Source organism: Aptenodytes patagonicus, chromosome 2 (assembly GCF_965638725.1).
Source record: "Aptenodytes patagonicus chromosome 2, bAptPat1.pri.cur, whole genome shotgun sequence".
NCBI lineage: Eukaryota > Metazoa > Chordata > Aves > Sphenisciformes > Spheniscidae > Aptenodytes > Aptenodytes patagonicus.
Window position 1 is genome coordinate 22,783,274 of NC_134950.1, and position 18,298 is coordinate 22,801,571.

Consider the following 18,298-nt stretch of genomic DNA (forward strand, 5'->3'; position numbering starts at 1 on the left):
CCCCCCGCGCACGCACACGTGACCGGATGTGCCGGGAGGGCTTGTTCTCGCGCGACGCCGCTCCCCGCGGCGCCGGGACCGGCCGTCAGCCCGCCGCGGGCGAGGGCGCGAGGGAGCGCCGCCCCGCCCTGCCCCGCCCCCTGCCCGCGCGCCGCCGCCGCCGTCGTTGTTGGCGATGAGCGCCCGGGGCCCCACGTGCGCCGTGGGGGAGCCGGCGGCGGCGCCGCCGCCCGTGCGGTCCCTCCTCCGCCACGTGCAGCTGGAGAACCTGGCGGCGGGGCTGAGCGGCGGCGTCGTCTCCACCCTGGTGCTCCACCCGCTGGACCTGGTCAAGATCCGCTTCGCAGGTGAGGCCGTACCGGCCGCCCCCTCCGCTCCGCGCCGGGCCGGGCCGGGGAGGCTGCGGGCCCTGCGCCGCAAGGCCGCGGTGCCCCAGGCGGGGGCTGCCGTGGCTCCCGGAGGCCGTGGTTGGGGCCGCGCCCGCGGGGCCGGGGCGCCTGCTGAGGCGGTGGGTGTGCCGCCAGGGAAAGCCCCCGAGCCCGGCTCCCCCCAGAGGTTGCCGCTGAGGGCTGCGAAGAGAAACCGTCCTTTGTGCTAAAAGCGTGCCAGTCTCGCTGAGCTCGCCGTTTGCAAGCCAGTGACCTACCGCCTTTTTTTTGAGGGAGAATACAGCCAAACGAGCCTGCGCATTTTTGCCCGAGCCTGCGTGCGGCTACGTGACAGCAGGCGCTGGCAGGGTAGCCCCACGGCTCGGAATAAACGGGCCGTAGGCCGAAAGGGACGGCCTCCGGTTCTTCCCCCCCTATCCCAAAGCTTAATCTTCCTGTCATTTCTAGGGACTATAAAACGTGCTGCGTGCCTCAGGCTGTTTTCAGGCAGATTAGAGAGCTGGCCGGGCTTTTCCCTCTCTCTCACGACCACCAGTGCCATGGGACACAGCAAGATTGTCTGTTTTTAACAGGCGGATGGTCTCAAGCCAACGTTCAAAGTTCACCTTTATGCCAAAGATTTTCAACACTCAAAGCGTAACAATTGTTTTGTAATAATCTTGGTTGTTAGCAGTAGTGCTATTGTTTTGCAGAAAACTCTAACTTGTTTGTTTTTCCACAGGGAAACATGTCAGCTTCTCCCTACCGATTTTGCTGTTAATATGAGAAACACATTGCCCTTTTATAATATTCTCTTTTATAGAGGTTAAAACATTTTGCTGTATCTTTGGATTGCTATCTTAAATGGATGCGGGGGTGTTTAAGATCTCAAAAACAAATAGTGAACTATCACAGAGAAGTTTTACAAAATTTAAGGCATTACATTTCTGAACAGACTTCTTGCAAAGTTGGATTTAAACACTTTCTTGCATATCCTAGTGTGGGCACATCCTAGGCTGTATTATGAAGAGCGTAGCTAGCAGAAGTGCTCCTTTCTCTCTATTTTGCACTTGTAAGACTACGTCTGTGTCTTAGACGTAGTCTTAAACTAGACACACAAGTACCGTGTCTGGTTTGGGGCCCACCGGTAGAAGGAAGACACTGACATACTGGCGTGATTCCAGTGGAGGCCACCAGACTGGTGAAGGGGCTGGAGCACAGGACGTAGGAGGACAGGCTGACAGAACAGGATCGGTTCAGCCTCACGGAGAGAAGGCTGAGGGGAGATATTACTGCAGCCTATGACTGCGTGATTGGAGGACACAGAGAAGGTGAAGCCAGATTCTTCTTGGAGGTGAATAGTTGTAGGGCAAGAGGAAAACAGGCACAAGCGGGAACATGGAAAATTTCCAGTTATTTATTAGGAAAAAGGATTTTTACTGTGAGAGTGGTCAAATACTGGAAGAGGTTACCCACCGAGGCTGTAATCTCTTCATCCTTGGAAACATTCAGGAACCGACTGGACATGTCCCTGAGTAACCTGACGTAATTAGATCTGTTTTGAGCAGGGAATTGGATTAGGTGACCTCTGGAGGTCAGTTACTTTCACATGCTTGTTTGGGTTGAAAACAACGATTCCTATGTTTTGTCTTCAACCAGGAAGTAAGAGCTGATATCAGAAATGAATGTTGTTAAGATTCTCGGCAGCATCATTGACAGACAGACTTGCATTCATGTCTGACTTCCCACGTTGGTTAATGTGTTTATAAACCTGATCGAATGGCAGCATGGTAAAAAAATTCAGAAAGGTCTTTGGGAAAGGTCTAGCAGTGCTCATTCAGGAGGGAGAAAAGAGGCATTTAATTTGTGTTGTAGTTTTAATTCAATTTGTGTCCTAGTTTTGAGTGATTGTCAAGGTGTTGGGGCCTTGTCACAAGATCCTCAGAAAAAGCATTTTGTCTTTAGTCCTGAAGTCTGTCACAACGTACAGTACTGTACACAAAGTTCAAAGGAGAATGAATAATAAATGTGGCACTGAACAGAAAACATGAAAACATATGAAATTCATGATTACCAGGTTTAATATTGATGGGGACACAAAAACTACGCTGACTGTAAAACTTTGAGATTATTTTTCAGTAAAATTGCAATCTAGCCTTATGTCTATATTAAGAATGAAAGCTGCTGTTATGTTGGCATCGTGGAGTAACTTAGGTCAGAAGAGATCTATGGAGTTCACCCCCTGCTCAGATAAGGTCTGCTTGATCGGATTGCTCAGTCTTGCCTGCTAGAGTTTTGAGGAGCTCCAATGATGCCTCCTCAGGCAACTTGTTCCGGTATTTGACCACTCTGATGGAGAAAAAGTTCTGGTCAGAATTCCCTCTGTTCCAGCTTGTGTCCGTTACCTCTTGTCATCTCACCATGCGCCGTACCACGCGTGTCATCAGTAATCAACTTACTCTCTTGCTCTTATGGTAGGAGCAATAGTAGTTACCACTGTAAGTTGTGTGAACATCTGTGTTCTAAATGAAATCTGTCAAACAAAAACTGGCATGTTTTTTATCTTTTTGACAGTGATATTTTCTGAACATTTGGACAACCAGCTGTTTGGTTATTGGGTGGGAGAAGCGTTTGCATTTGGTGTTTTCCTGCAAATCCATTCAATGAGAATAGAAGGGAGAACACAGGAATTTTTGATGGAAATAACCTTTGAGTGTTCTGGTAAAAACTAACTTTGGAAGCTGTAAGACGTGACCCCAGATCTTTATAGAACAATTTGAAGAGGAAGATTGAATTTAAGAGTTGTTATTTGGGGCTTGTCTAAACTCCTTATAGAAACGTGTTGTCAAAGACCCCACACGTATCACTTGAAATATGATGCAAAATTGCTGGGGCGCTAAAAAGAGGAGACAAAAAACTTCAATTCAAAGCCACTGCTCACCAAAAATGCACAGCAGTGCATTTATTTAGCCTTTTCAGATTGATGGGAACTTTCCTCTTGCAGAGCTTAAAAATTCTTTTTCTTCTTTTTGTTTCTTTTTCCTTTTTTCTTTTTAAGTTCTTTAACTCTAGACTTATGAAGCTGTAAACCCCAACTCTTTTGCATACTTTTATAAGAATACTTTTAAAATACAGCTGATCAGTTAGGTTTCATGTTCATTTGCAACTTGCTTTGGAGGCTGTGTACTTCTGTGGTGGCTTTTACACAGCTGAACTTCATGCTTCCTGAAATGTTTTTCAGTATAATTTCTTTCTTTCATAGTAAGCGATGGATTGGAGCTGAGGCCAAAGTACAATGGGATTCTCCACTGCATGACCACTGTCTGGAAGCATGAAGGACTACGAGGCTTATATCAAGGGGTAACTCCAAACATGTTGGGAGCAGGGGCTTCCTGGGGACTTTACTTCTTCTTGTAAGTAGAACTGTAAAATGTGTCATATCCTGTGCAATGTAATGTTCAGATACACACTGCATCTTCTTTGGGGGGTATAAAAATGTGCGAAGTGCCTTATAAACTTGTGATTTTTTTAGTAAGTCCAGGTCTGTTACCCTTTATTACGGTTTGCTGGTTTAGAATTTAAGCCATCCGAGTCAGAGACCTGTTACTTTGTCAAGTACAGTGCATTCCCTTGATGCTGTGAAAATACTAAGGAACTTGAGAGATGGTGACATCATTCATGAAGAATCCTCTAAAAGTGCCAATACACTGTGCTTAAAACCTCACGACAAATAAAAACCTAAACTGATGTGTTAAGAATTGGAGAACATGATAAAGTTTTCTACTAAAGCTAAATGTTTAACTGTTTTTTAATAATTTTAGTGACAGTCGGTTCTTTCATTTTTGTGAGTTGATGGGCTTTGCTTATACAGCCTGTTTTTTAATACTCAATCTTTTCTACTTTATTAACTGTGTAACTGTGACCTCATTTACCGCTGATCCCTATTAATTGAAACACTTGAGGGAATAGTTCGTTGGTATGTCTATGCAAACCTCACTTGTCAGTTGTCTGGACTCTGTTATTGTGGTACTTCAGTCCTCAAGCTTTGATATAGGTTCCTATTGACGGTTCAGTTCCTATTGACAGTTCAGCTCCTGTTGACAGTTTCTCGATCCACAAAGACTGGAAACTGGATCAAGAGAAGAAAGCTCAGTGTATTTCTGAGCTAGAAGATACATACCTGTCACTGTTGCTCTCAATAAAAAGGAGGCTATCTAATCGGTTTCTTTTAGAAGTTAATTTTTGAGATCCGAGCTGTTTCAGGATGCAGTCCCATTGATACTGACAGTAATACTTTATCAATTTAAATATGTATTACCATAGTTCACTTTAAAGAGCTAACTTCTCAGGGATCAATTAATCGACTAAACAAAGCTTAGATACCTGTTTTCAAAGGCTGTGTACCACCATGTTTTCCATGATCTTAAGTGAGGTGTTTTGTTGTTTTGGGGTGTTTTTTTCAGTGATACAGGTTTGTTTTCACCTTTACCAAAATACATTTTACATTTTCCAGTTACAATGCCATCAAAGCTTACAAGAAGGAAGGGAAGCTGGAAAGTCTCAGTGCAACCGAACACCTAGTGTCAGCTGCAGAGGCTGGTGAGTTTAAACGCAAAGATTAATGTTCGCTTCTAGCCTTTCCATATGTTGCTCCCTGCCTTTGTGTGTCAGCGCTGCTTTCTCTTACAGGTGGCAAGTGTAAGTGTTCGAGTCCAAATGCAATCATTTATGGTCTGTAAATAAATTAATGATGTCTAAGATGAATGGATGGATCACTGTGGTCTTTTCAGTTTTGCTCAGAAATAGCAGTTGTCAAAATACCTTTTGACCTTGTTTTCATTGTGTATAAGCGTTTTCCATATTTAGTACTATATTGTGTCCCAAAATATAACTATATAAATCTGCTGCTATCAGCTTGTTAACTCGTTAAATGTTTAACACTTAGACCCGGAAAAGAGAAGGCCTACTGAAGTTAATAGAATAAGTGAATTGGTCATTGGTCTTTGAAAATCTTTATCTATGGTCCAAGTTTTTCTTAGAAACTAAAGATCTGAAATAAAAATACAACTTCTATCAGCAAGACTTTTAATATGTTGTTTCTAACATATGTTCTTCTACATGCTTCTGTGTTGTATTTAATCTAGGCAATTGAGAAGACTTTTTATTAGGATATTGGAGCATTCATTTAATGTTGAAATGTAAGGCATATTGTTTGATGTGAGAAACAGTAATGGGTTATTTTACAACTGTATTTTCAAGAACCTATAAAGCTGTAATGGGCTGCTTCTATTAACCTGTCAATACAATGAAGCAAATTTCTCGTGACTGAGGTGTCCGTTAAACTTTGAAGAATTGTATACCCAAAGAATACTTGGATAATTGGGAGTACATTAAGAAATTACTTATGTTTCCTGTCTACTACAGATTACAGTACTGACTGTGGAAAGGTGAGGCAAAAAAGGGATGTACTAGGAATATGCAAAAAGCCATATGCTCTACAGAAGTACCCCCAGCAGCAGTAGGCTGGACTTGATTGTGAGCATTGAAGGCAGAGAGAGGGAACAATGGTGGGCATAAACTTTGCCTGTTTATATAATATGAGTACTCTTGTAGGATAAGTAGTTTTGTCATTGTAGAAGCCTGTGTTACACTGGACTGAACAAACTGGGACAAGCATTGGAGTTGGCATAACAATCAAGTCTAACTTCCATCTGTTCTCAGGAGCCATGACGCTCTCTATTACAAACCCAATATGGGTAACGAAGACACGACTTGTGCTACAATATAACGCTGGTGTTGACCCATCAAAGCGGCAGTACAGAGGAATGTTTGATGCTCTTATAAAGATATACAAGATGGAGGGCATACGTGGCTTATATAAGGTAATAAAAGCTAAGAAAAATTCCAGGATTGGCTGGCACCACTCAGTAGCATGGTGAGACTTTTAAATACTCGTCTACAAAAAAAAAATGCATGTCAATTTTTGTATTAGCTCACTTACTTTTATTCTGTGAGTCTTCCTTCCCACTGAAGAACTGCAGCGAAAAGGCTTAATCAGAAGAAAAGCTATTACACTGTTGAAACGTAGGAAACCACTGAAGAATAGAGTGTAAGCTTTATGGCTAAGCCATCTTCTATTGGGTGATAATGCTGAAATGAGAGTAAACTACAAGCTGCTTTTTAATTTTTGGAGTCTTCCTATGTTGTGGTTTAACGCGGCAGGCAGCTAAACACCACACAGCCATTAGAACTAGAATTTGGATGAGGGCAGCAACAGTGTAATCTATCTTGCTGCTAGTGCTTTCTTCCATTTCATCCCTTATCTCCGTCTTTCTGACATCTTGTGGAACATAACATATGAATAAAGTAGTTGCTAATTTTTTCTTCCACAATGGACGGTTTCACAACTGCTCATTTGCCCTCTAGTTATTGAGGTCTGTAATCTGTCATCTCTAGATCCATAAAATTTGCAGACTTCTAAATATGGTCTGCGTATGTGTGGGTTTTTTATTCCCTTTAATTTAGGGAAACAGATGGCAACTGCATTTGGACTTCTTGCCTCCTCCTTCCTTCAGGCCATGACATCAAGATGCATTCATCAGTGCCTGGAAGGTGTGAAGAAACCTATTTTAGTTCAGTCTGGCTCTTCTCCTGCAAGTAATGCTATAGAACAAGAAAACTATCTCTTATGAATTGTCCTGATTACTGAACATCAACTTCTTTTATTTGCAGTGAAAAATATAATCCTTCCTATACTGAAAGACTAGTATGCCACATACTGATGAATGTCAAATTCTGACACCAGGAACAAGGCACCTTATTTATTCCTAAATTGAAATTGTCAGGATTTCTAATTTGCCTGCCTGGATGTCTGCTCTGTTCCATGTAGATAAGTTCTAATTTGTTGCATCTGTTAGGGTTTAAGATGTCCTTCCATTGAGTTACTTTTCAGATTATTCGTGCATGTAGCATGTGTTGCCTTTGGCATTAGACTCTTCTTTGTAGTGTTAATCTGCAAGTGGGGAACTAAACCAGGTACTTCCTTTGAAAGAGCAAATTACTTGCTTAGATCTGCAAAGAAGGTGACCTAGATAGGTCCTGAGTGACCTACATAACTACGCACACTGAGCAACTTCCATTTGACGTCAGGATTCTCTCAACTTTGTCTATACTGGGGAAAAAGGCACCTCTTCAGGTGGCTCTTTGACTTGTCCATACTTTAGCCTTCTTCCATTTTCTGTTTTGGGAGGAGTTTTCATTTTTTCTCTTTCTTGCTTTATTTGAAATTTGACGGCTGAAGTTTTGTTAATTGCCCTGAGTTGCAGGAGCTGTAGTGCACACGAACGTCTTCTTTTTCCACATAATCTTAATTTCAGATAGAGTTCCTTATAGCAAATAAGGGGATCTTGGAGAACACCACCACAAGTTGGAAATAAAATCTGGAAGTAGTTTCTTTCTGATTAATTTGAGATTAGTCTTCTAAAGAATGGTATTTTTGTCCAAGCAATTCCATATCTTGCTCTCTATTGCACAAGATGCTGTTACTGGTCTGAGCAATTCCTTCCAGTCCTTTGGGGCACAAGACTAGTAATGTCAGGATGCATTGATTTCTAGCAGTCTAGAAAGCTCTTTCTAGAGCTCTTTCTAGTTCTTTCAAAGCTGTCTTTATTAGCTCTCTTGGGTATTGTTTGTTCATTAAACTATAGTTCATCTGAAGCTGGGTTCCTCAATAACTTGTTCTTCTTGAACTTGGCCTGGTTTTGAAAAGGCAAGAGCCTTTCCTTCACTGATTATCCCAGTAATCATCTAGTCAGTGATCTTCCCCACCCTCCATCCTTTAGGCTTTGGCCTCTGTCCCCCCGATGACTGGGGACAGAGCTGCTCTGCTGCACACCAGGCTGAGGAAAAAAACAGCTTGGGGTTATGTAAACAGATCTATCCTATAGATCTGTTGGAGATCTGAGCTGTAAAAATTACTTTGCCATGAAGTTGAATGTCATGCAACCATCTCCATGTTAAGACTGCTGTATGGTTCTTTCCAAGCGTAAGGCAGGAGAGACCAAACATTGTAAAACAATCGTAAGATTGTAGGAGTTTGCGCTCTCAGAAAAACCTAAAGTATCTCTGAGCTCTTGGGAAACTGTTAGATGTCTAGTCTAGAGTGATTGACTACTAAAACATCAACCAAGAATGCAACTAACATTCTTCCTGTCCTACATGCTTCTGTATTTGTGTTTTCAGTTTCGTTCTCTTTAGTGATGATGTAGAAGCAGCAATTAGAAATAGAGCAATGCTTAATAGACAACAGTAACATAAACAGGAAGTGCAGAAAATTTAAGGACATTAAAGGAAAATACAGAGTCATCAAGACTGAGAATAATAATACAGTATGCTAACAACAACAACAGAAAAATCCTAGCAATAATGCGTGCTTGTTACCAAGTGAAATAGATATATTGGACACTTCTCTATTGTCATTTCACCTTTGGTAGGCAAGATTCTATACTCTGAGGATAAAGTATTTTTTCCAGTCCATTAATGTCTAAGGCACTTAGCTCTCTTTATTTTGCTATGCATTTGCTTATGCTATTTTCCTTCTTCTTGCAAATGTGAAGCTTGTAAGCTAAGTGACTTTCTACTTCTTTGTACTTGTATACAGCAAAATCCACTGAGATTTGGCCATCTTGATTTTAACTTTAGTCCCAGGTTCTACAGAGAGACAGAAGCATAAGTAACTTTCACATAAAAGATGGTATCATTTTTCACCATGAAGGAATCAAGATGCATAGGGAGATAACGGCATACTTCCAGTGTCTTTCTGCACAAGTTGTCAGAGCAGGACACTGATACTACTGGTCTTTGGCACACTGAGAACCCAAACGAAGACAACACTAACCAGATTACAAGGGGGATCTGCTGCGTTCTTTCAAAACATATAGCAGAGGCTGCTCTGGCGTGAGCGCTCTCAAACACTTCAGGCAGCGATGTGAGTACCACATCACCAAATGAACCTTGTTCCCTACTTTACTAAGAAGCATAGGCTTTCCACTACATATGTTTGCCTATGTTCCTTTTCCTTGTGATGTGCAACCTTTGAAACACTAACCAACGGGACATTTTTCTCTTGTCCTGGATCTTTGGCACTTACAGTTGTTGAAGCCAACTTTAAAATAAAATTTTTTTCCTGCTGTCTACTGTTCAGAATTATATGCTTTACCATTTAAATTTCTAATTATATATTTAATTCTGTCTATTGTTCTAATCCTCCAAAAGAGAATTCAAACAGGACTTCTTTGAGCAACCATTGATCCTGTCAAGCCCTCATGGCAAAAATTTTCTAAAGTTATGTTTTGAATACTAAAGTAAAAAATAACAAGAAGTACATAAAGTGAAATTTTAAAATTGATCTTCACGGTCATATTATAGATGAAAAATAAATAAAATTCTATCGAATTTTGTTGCAAGAAAGATTTTTGTGTAAAATTGTAAGAATAAGAAAATAGAGTAGGAATATCTTTCAAAAACTTCCTCAGCCAAGACGTTTCATTACTGTGAAGAAATCAGTTTTGCTTTGAAACCCTTTTCCATAAGAACACATTGTTTTGTATGATCAATAGAAGCCTGGGTCAGCTCTTATTTTACTGAGGCACATTGGCTGACAGTTGCCTCGCTCCCTTCTTGCATTTTTTAATATTGGCCCAACATTAAAAGTCCTTCAGTCTTTGGAAGCTTTCCCCATCAGCACAAGACTTAGAGAGTGCTGGTACTCATTTAGCAAGTGTCATCGGTAGATGCTTTAGGACTCTTGGGTGCAAGTTATCCAAATCTGCTGGCTTAAATTTAAGAGTTTAGCACACTCAAATGTTGTTTAACATTCTTCTTTTGTTGGTGGGGAAAATATTACCTCATTCTCCTATGATATAAATACATCATTCTAATTCTTTCCAAGTAGAGAGCAATAACTTCCTCTGTCTTTTAACGGTTTTACTGTCTGATCATGGGCAAATGTTTGTGAAAATTTTCCCTGCTATCACTGTACATAAATTTCATACTGTTCCTTGTTATGCTGACCCAGATAATTTTTTCTTTGATATTTTTGATAATTTTGTTTTTCTCTGTTCCTCCTCTTCTGTTTTTATATTACTGGTTAATTTTCTTTTCTGATCCAGGATTTCTGAAAACCGAAGTTGTCTTTTCCCCTCTGTTATGGCCCTTTGGCTTCAAACTTCACAAAATTCTATGATTATGCTCATAGTTGATGAAATATAGATGTTTGGTTTAATTCCACTTGTTCTCATTTGGGGAGGTGTTTTTTCTGGGACTTTAGCTAGCCCTTAATGTATTTTGTCAGTTCATGGGCACTGATGGATTAGTTTATGACCATTATTTTCTACTGTGAGAAGAAATTCATCCTCATTTATCAGAGATCCTAAAAACCACTTCCTGAATGGCTGTAATATCATAAACTTAAGAAATCTATAGCATGTGGAGAGCTAATCTCTGAAACGGTAGAAGCTCTGTGCAATTTTTATGCCTGCTGTTGTTTTAGTTTTGGGGGTTTTTTCCTGCAACTTAGGAGTTTATGAAGTAATTTATCATTTTGTCCTGTTACACTATTCCAGTGGACTCCTACCAGGATCCCTTCTCTTTTTCTTCTCCTTCTCCAGGCTCTTAGTAGTATATTGATAAGTCTTTTTTCAACATTCTGGGCTTCCTATTTAGTCTAATACAGAGTTTTGTGTCTGGACACATCTTTTAATTCCTCTGTCTTACCTGAATGGATCATGGGAAATAAGATAAAACTGTTCAATGCCAGTATTTTTCGGGAAATTTTGGTTCTTTGAGTCCTTTTACCCACATTTTGATCACTTACTCCATTATAATTGTCCCTTTGCAACAGTTTTCAGCAAGCTTTTGGATCCCTTAAGTAATTTCTGGCCAAGATGATTAATTCCCCATTTATTTGTATTTTTCCAGTGTAAGTGACTAACTCTTCAAAAAGAGGATTAGTGCTTCTCAGAACCCATGCAGCTGTCAGCTCATTTTCAACTGAGCTAGTCCTGATCCTGAAGGAACTCCTGCCTTCTCTTTCTTTTAGAGACACTTCAGAAAATACCTGTTTTCCCCCTTCGTTTCAACTTTTTGGAAAGAAAAGGTTTCTGTGTATTTTCATATTTCACTCTTACTGTCCATTACTGCCTCTTACAAATGGGGAACATTTCCCAGACTGCTTTGTTACACCTTTGGTCACCTCTGCTGGGCTGTCTTGGGATGTGCTCTGAGCAGGGTGAGGAATGCACTCAAACTGATCCGAATCTTAGGTATATTTCTTTAATGTAAATCATCTATAAGTCCTTGTATGAGTTAGCTTTCCATCTGTGCCCTTCAACTTTTCACTGTGCAAGTGTGTGTGTGTGAAAGACATTGAGGTGCTGGAGCGCATCCAAAGAAGAGCAACGAGGCTGGTGAGGGGTCTGGAGAACAAGTCTTATGAGGAGCGGCTGAGGGAACTGGGACTGTTTAGTCTGGAGAAGAGGAGGCTCAGGGAGACCTTATCACTCTCTATAACTACCTGAAAGGAGGTTGTAGCGGGGTGGGTGTTGGTCTCTTTTCCCAAGTAACTAGCGATAGGACAAGAGGAAACGGCCTCAAGTTGTGCCAGGGCAGGTTTAGATTGGATATTAGGAAAAATTTCTTCACCAAAAGGGTTGTCAAGCATTGGAACAGGCTGCCCAGGGAAGTGGTTGAGTCCCCATCCCTGGAGGTATTTAAAAGACGTGTAGAGCTGGCACTTAGGGACAGGGTTTGGTGGTGGCCTTGGCAATGTTATGTTTACGGTTGGACTCGATGATCTTAAGGGTCTTTTCCAACCTAAATGATTCTATGATTCTATATATACACACGCATTTTTGATATAGAAATGTATATGTATCATAGATACACATTTATATATACACACACACATGCACACACATACATGTCTATCTCCAGGACTCGATCACAAGAACTTTTTTGTACCTCCACTCCTGATGGCCCTCCTCACTGAGACACCAGCTTCTGTCATTGCCTTACCGGTCTCAGGTGGGAACTAAACAGCTTAGTGCCAGTCCCTGGAAAGGGAGGGAGGGGGGAGTTGGCCAGGGGGGGTGTGACCGCTGCTCAGGAACTGGCTGGGCATCGGTCGGTGGGTGGTGAGCAATTGCATTGTGCATCACTTATTTTGTATATTCTTTTATCATCATTATTATTATTTTCCCTTCCTTTTCTGTCCTGTTAAACTGTCTTTATCTCAACCCACGAATTTCACTTTTTTTTCCCCAATTCTCTCCCCCATCCCTCGGGGTGGGGGGGAGTTAATGAACGGCTGTGTGGTGTTTAGCTGCCTGCCGGGTTAAACCACAGCAAGCCTCTATGTCATTTGGAGAAAAGTAACATTATTACCCATTTGTGTGATGCTTGCCATTAAGAATACCAACCCAGAATCGGCTTTGAGTCATACTACACAGTGACAGTTGTGCAGTCACACTTTGTAAAGTAATGGAGGACATATGTATGTGTGTAAGCTGAGCTCTGTCAGGTTGTATAGTTTTTGTGCATTGCTGCTTAACCTTGTTTTATTCGGTTTTTTAGGGATTTGTGCCTGGTCTGTTTGGAACGTCACATGGAGCACTTCAGTTCATGGCATATGAGGATTTGAAACTGAGATACAACAAGTACAGAAACAGAGTATCAGATACAAAATTGGTACGATTCTTGAGAATAAAAATGTGTTGTGTCATGTGAATAAGTGGAAATTTATTCCATTTGTCTAGGTCTTAGAACAGCCAAATGTACAAAGTATTGATACATTAATTGGAACGCAGAATATATAGAAGGAAATAATACTTTTTCACTTTTTAGGAACAAGCAACTGGTTAGCACTGTTTTTCTGTAGAGAAATCAACTTCTTACTTTGGCAAGTGTTTTGAGAATTTTAGAGGGAGGAATGTTTTTTTGTCTTACTTTGTGGAACCATAGGTGATGGTCTTAAACACTTATGTGGAAAACTGTCAGGTGCAAGTTGGGCAAAGGTAGTTACTTTTGGAAGAAGTGTTTCACTTGATAGGAATGAGAGGGCACAACGCATGTTTTACAGAATTACTTGTAGCACTGGATATAGTAAATGTTGCCATTTTTTTAAATGTGTGTATTATAAGGGGGAAAAATCTAGAGTATTGTTTAGTTCAACATTTAAAAATCAAATTTAAGATTTTGGGAAATTGGCTAATTTAAACCATACTTAAGGCAAGCCTGGTAATTTTTGTTGCTTTTAGAACACTGTGGAATACATAATGATGGCAGCTGTATCCAAAATATTCGCTGTGTCAGCAACATATCCCTATCAAGTTGTGCGAGCTCGTCTTCAAGATCAGCATAATACGTATTCTGGTGTGTTCGATGTGATCCGCAGGACATGGAGGTAGGCATGCAGAATTAAAAGCTTGGAAAGTGAGTCTTACAGAATCAGAACTAGGTTTACTGGCTCCCATGCTGATTTGCAGAACCAGTGCAGCTCAGAGCAAACAAAATGTTAGCTGTACAAAGTCATTTTTTGTAAGATGCCACTAATAGCAATAATCTGAGGACAAAGGAGGAGATAGGAGAGGGTCAATGCTAGCCTGCAGGCTTCTGTTGTTTATTCTGTCTCACTTCTGTCTTCCTCAGCAAATTTCACTTACAGGTTAAAAAATAACATTGAGTTGGCTGTTTTGGGGCTCTTAAACAATGAAGTCTCACTTGAGCTGCTTTAGATTATCACATATGACAGGAGTGTTGTGCTGCTGGGAGTTGTGGCTAATCCAAATTCCTGACAGGAGGAAGTGGGCTAGCCAGAGCTGTTTATACTGTTGTCCCTGGGTTATCCTGGGGCCTGACTGCATTTGTAGTCTAGTCCCAGCTTCCCGTAGGACCTTTAGAGAACTGTTACCTCACACCTGTGCATATCTTCTCACAAACCCTCTTCCCTCAGCTCCACAGGGAATGTGAGAGTTTTCACACAGAACTCTGTGGTAACTAAGGTTGGCCACCTTTGCAGTATGCAACCAATATTAATCTTGCTTTGGACAATGTTTCTGGGTTGCAGCATATTGCTAGAGAGATGTGAATGGAGTCAGCGAAGTCCTGGAGTATTAAGAGGTGCTGCCTGAAGGAGTGAATGAGGCTGTGTTGTTTCAGGACCACCCCTGGCTCAGAGGCAGTACAACCATTTTGACTGAAGCCAATTCAAAGCGAAAATCGCTCTGATGTCTCAGCACCGTGCCCTTCAGTGCTGCAGTCTGTAGGAAGGCTTATTAGTTCTGATAAAGTGTGAATGTATACAGTCATTCTGGGGCCACTACTGTACTCATTATGAAACAAATGCCACCTAGAGCCCTAGCGAGGGTAGCGTAAACCACACCCAAGCACTTTCCAGGATCTGTGTTAACTGTACTCATCGCTCCAGGTATCCTAGGCCTCTATGAAGCTGGAAAACAGGGAGCTGAGAATAAAAGTCTTTGAAACTTTTTTAACAGCCCTAACATGAATACTGTGATTCAAATTGGGAGAAGTTAGATTCTCATTTATTGGCCAGTGGAATCAAAATTCTGGAGGAGGTGCTTTAATTCTCTAAAAGTAAATGCTGACTTTCCTTAGTTATGTTGACCCTCAGCTCACTTGCTGTTACATGACCCAAAACCACCAAGCCTTTCAGCTCTGCTGGCTTCAGTGAGATTGAATATGTAAATGCTTTTTGGAACAGGCTGCAGAAATTTTAAGTTAACCAGTTCTTGTGGCATGAAGAAAGATAGTAAATTGCCTCCTGCTTAGACAATACAAAAAACCCCCACAAAAAACCACCCAAACCCTAGGCTAAATAACTGACCTACAGAATACTATTGTATGTTCAGAAGAGAAAATGATGGGTTAAGATTTGATATATTACGGCTCTTTAAACACTATAGTAAGAAATTATTCTGAAATTGTTATTCCTAACCTGAAGTACCTGTCAGTGAGAGCGCAAGAAGAAAAATAACAGGCTTTGTTTTATGTCTGATTTCTATTAAAAGACATTAATTAAAACTAAATGTTTTTCTGTGTCTTTAAAGGAAAGAAGGAATTCATGGATTTTACAAAGGGGTTATCCCCAATGTGATCAGAGTGACTCCTGCCTGCTGTATTACCTTTGTCGTTTATGAAAATGTGTCTAGTTTTTTACTTGGTTTTAAAAAAGAAAATAATTAAAGGTATGAGCTTGTGTTCATAAGGAACCTATCCTTTATGTTTTATATTTATGTTCTGGGAGCGATTTAGTTCAGCAGTCTTTTTTGACACTGTGAATTGATCTCGTATTTTGAGGAAAGAACCTGGAGATAGTAAAACCCTGCCAACATCTTTTCTGCTTAATGTTCCTGCGTTGCTGCCTTCCTCTCTGAATCAGCTGTGTCTCCTTGAAACAGATGTCTCTGCAACTGTGAAATAATAGCACTGTGACTAGGTGAAGGCAGCTGTGCAGCAATTCAGTTCATCCTGGCCTGCCTGGAATAATGGACTAATCTGTTTTGACAAGTCTCAAGATAACAGTTGGTCAGATTCTACTCCTACAGAAGTGGAAAACTTCATATAAAAGCAACTATGGGGTCTGTCAAAACTTTCCTAAATCTTTATCTGAGTCTCATGAAAAAAGTATGTATATAGTTGTTTACAGCAATGTCTTCTGACTCCACCTCTGTGTTACAATTTGTCACATTTTAGGATATGGAATGCTCCAAATTCCATTGCTCATCCAACACAAAAATGCTGCCTCAGTGGGGTGCAGTTCAGAAACTCAAATTGTTTTGTAAAACAGCTGTCCATTCCTGGGTTTGAATAATTGCTGATCTGATGAAACCCAGTTCTCGTCTCGTACCAGGACAGACTTGCACTGCGGTTTTTGGCTTGCTTTTAGCACCAGACCAAAGTGTATGTTGTGTGCATTGCTGGCCACTTACTTAATTCATTTTCTCTCTCTTCCCTGCCTGCCCTCTCTCCCCTCCTCCCTCCCTCTCTCTGAGCGAGATTCTTTCTCCATTACTGATACATCTGACCAAATATTACTAAGTAAATGCATATTTGAAAGAAGGCTTACATTTTAAAAATGAGGGTTTTTTCCTAGTAATCCCATAGTGATGCAGTTTTCAAACCGCTGTAATAACAAATATGACCATGCTTATTTTCAATAATGCTCTCTGGGGAAAAAAAAATCCGTAAGTAGTCTGAAAAATATTGTGCACAGGACTTTCTTTAAAAAAAAACCAAAACGATCCATTAATGTCTTCTAATTTGGTCTAAGGAAAGGACTGTAAGACTATATTGATTGCTAACTTAGTGATAAACTAAATTACAGTACATCTCAGTAAATTTGTATAATAATGATGTTTATTTGCATGCCAATAATTGCTGTCAAGGATATGTACTTTTTGGAGATCTGGGTTTGTTTTATTTTTTTTAGTTCTTCTTTAAGAAAATACATTACTGGCCATAACATCTGCCTTCTGTTAGTAAGAAGGTATTAAGAAGTATCTAGACAGTATCACTTAACGAAGGAGGAAATAAGTTAGCAAAGATTATTCAACAGGTAGGGGGAAATAATCAGTTTTGTAAGGAGCGGAGAGTACTGTCCAGCAAAACACCTGAATAATCACTTAGAGAAGTTTCCTGTTTAACAGAATCATAGAATCATAGAATCATTGAGGTTGGAAAAGACCTCTAAGATCATTGAGTCCAACCATCGACCCAACACCACCAAGCCCACTAAACCATGTCCCTAAGTGCCTCATCTACTCGTCTTTTAAATAGCTCCAGGGATGGGGACTCAACCACTTCCCTGGGCAGCCTCTTCCAATGTTTAACCACTCTTTCAGTAAAGACATTTTTCCTCATGTCCAGTCTAAACCTCCCCTGGCACAACTTGAGGCCATTTCCTCTCGTCCTATCGCTAGTTACTTGGGAGAAGAGACCGACACCCACCTCGCTACAACCTCCTTTCAGGGAGTTGTAGAGAGCAGTAAGGTCTCCCTGAGCCTCCTTTTCTGCAGGCTAAACAACCCCAGTTCCCTCAGCCGCTCCTCATAAGACTTGTTCTCCAGACCCCTCACCAGCCTCGTTGCCCTTCTGGACACGCTCCAGCACCTCAACATCCTTCTTGTAGTGAGGGGCCCAAAACTGAACACAGTATTCAAGGTGTGGCCTCACCAGGGCCGAGTACAAGGGGCACAATCACATCCCTACTCCTGCTGGCCACACTATTTCTGATACAGGCCAGGATGCCATTGGCCGCCTTGGCCACCTGGGCACACTGCCGGCTCATGTTCAGCCGGCTGTCGACCAACACCCCCAGGTCCTTTTCCGACAGGCAGCTTTCCAGCCACTCTTCCCCAAGCCTGTAGCGCTGCATGGGGTTGTTGTGGCCGAAGTGCAGGACCTGGCACTTGGCCTTGTTGAACCTCATACAGTTGGCCTGGGCCCATCGATCCAGCCTGTCCAGGTCCCTCTGCAGAGCCTTCCTACCCTCGAGCAGATCAACACTCCCGCCCAACTTGGTGTCGTCTGCAAACTTACTGAGGGTGCACTCGATCCCCTCATCCAGATCATCGATAAAGATATTGAACAAGACCGGCCCCAAAACTGAGCCCTGGGGAACACCGCTCATGACCGGCCGCCAACTGGATCTAACTCCATTCACCACAACTCTCTGGGCCCGGCCGTCCAGCCAGTTTTTGACCCAGCGCAGAGTACACCTGTCTAAGCCGTGAGCCGCCAGCTTCTCTAGGAGAATGCTGTGGGAGACGGTGTCAAAGGCCTTGCTGAAGTCCAGGTAGACCACATCCACAGCCTTTCCCTCATCCACTAGGCAGGTCACCTGGTCATAGAAG

General features: G+C 41.6%; 1 protein-coding gene across 1 annotated transcript; it reads left to right on the plus strand.

Annotated features, from left to right (window-relative positions):
* The first annotated feature begins 175 nt into the window (after positions 1-175).
* On the plus strand, positions 176-16,848 carry SLC25A32 (solute carrier family 25 member 32). Its single transcript, XM_076329256.1, has 7 exons — positions 176-347; positions 3,631-3,781; positions 4,882-4,967; positions 6,090-6,250; positions 12,999-13,112; positions 13,682-13,827; positions 15,494-16,848. Exons 1-7 carry the CDS (start codon positions 176-178, stop codon positions 15,627-15,629), a joined length of 966 nt encoding a protein of 321 aa, XP_076185371.1. The 3' UTR covers positions 15,630-16,848.
* Positions 16,849-18,298: the final 1,450 nt, after the last annotated feature.

Coding starts and splice junctions, on each gene's coding strand:
- SLC25A32 (XM_076329256.1), top strand. CDS start 176: ATGAGCGCCCGGGGCCCCACGTGCGCCGTGGGGGAGCCGGCGGCGGCG. Junction 348..3,630: donor GGTCAAGATCCGCTTCGCAG/GTGAGGCCGTAC, acceptor TTTCTTTCATAG/TAAGCGATGGATTGGAGCTG. Junction 6,251..12,998: donor GCATACGTGGCTTATATAAG/GTAATAAAAGCT, acceptor TCGGTTTTTTAG/GGATTTGTGCCTGGTCTGTT.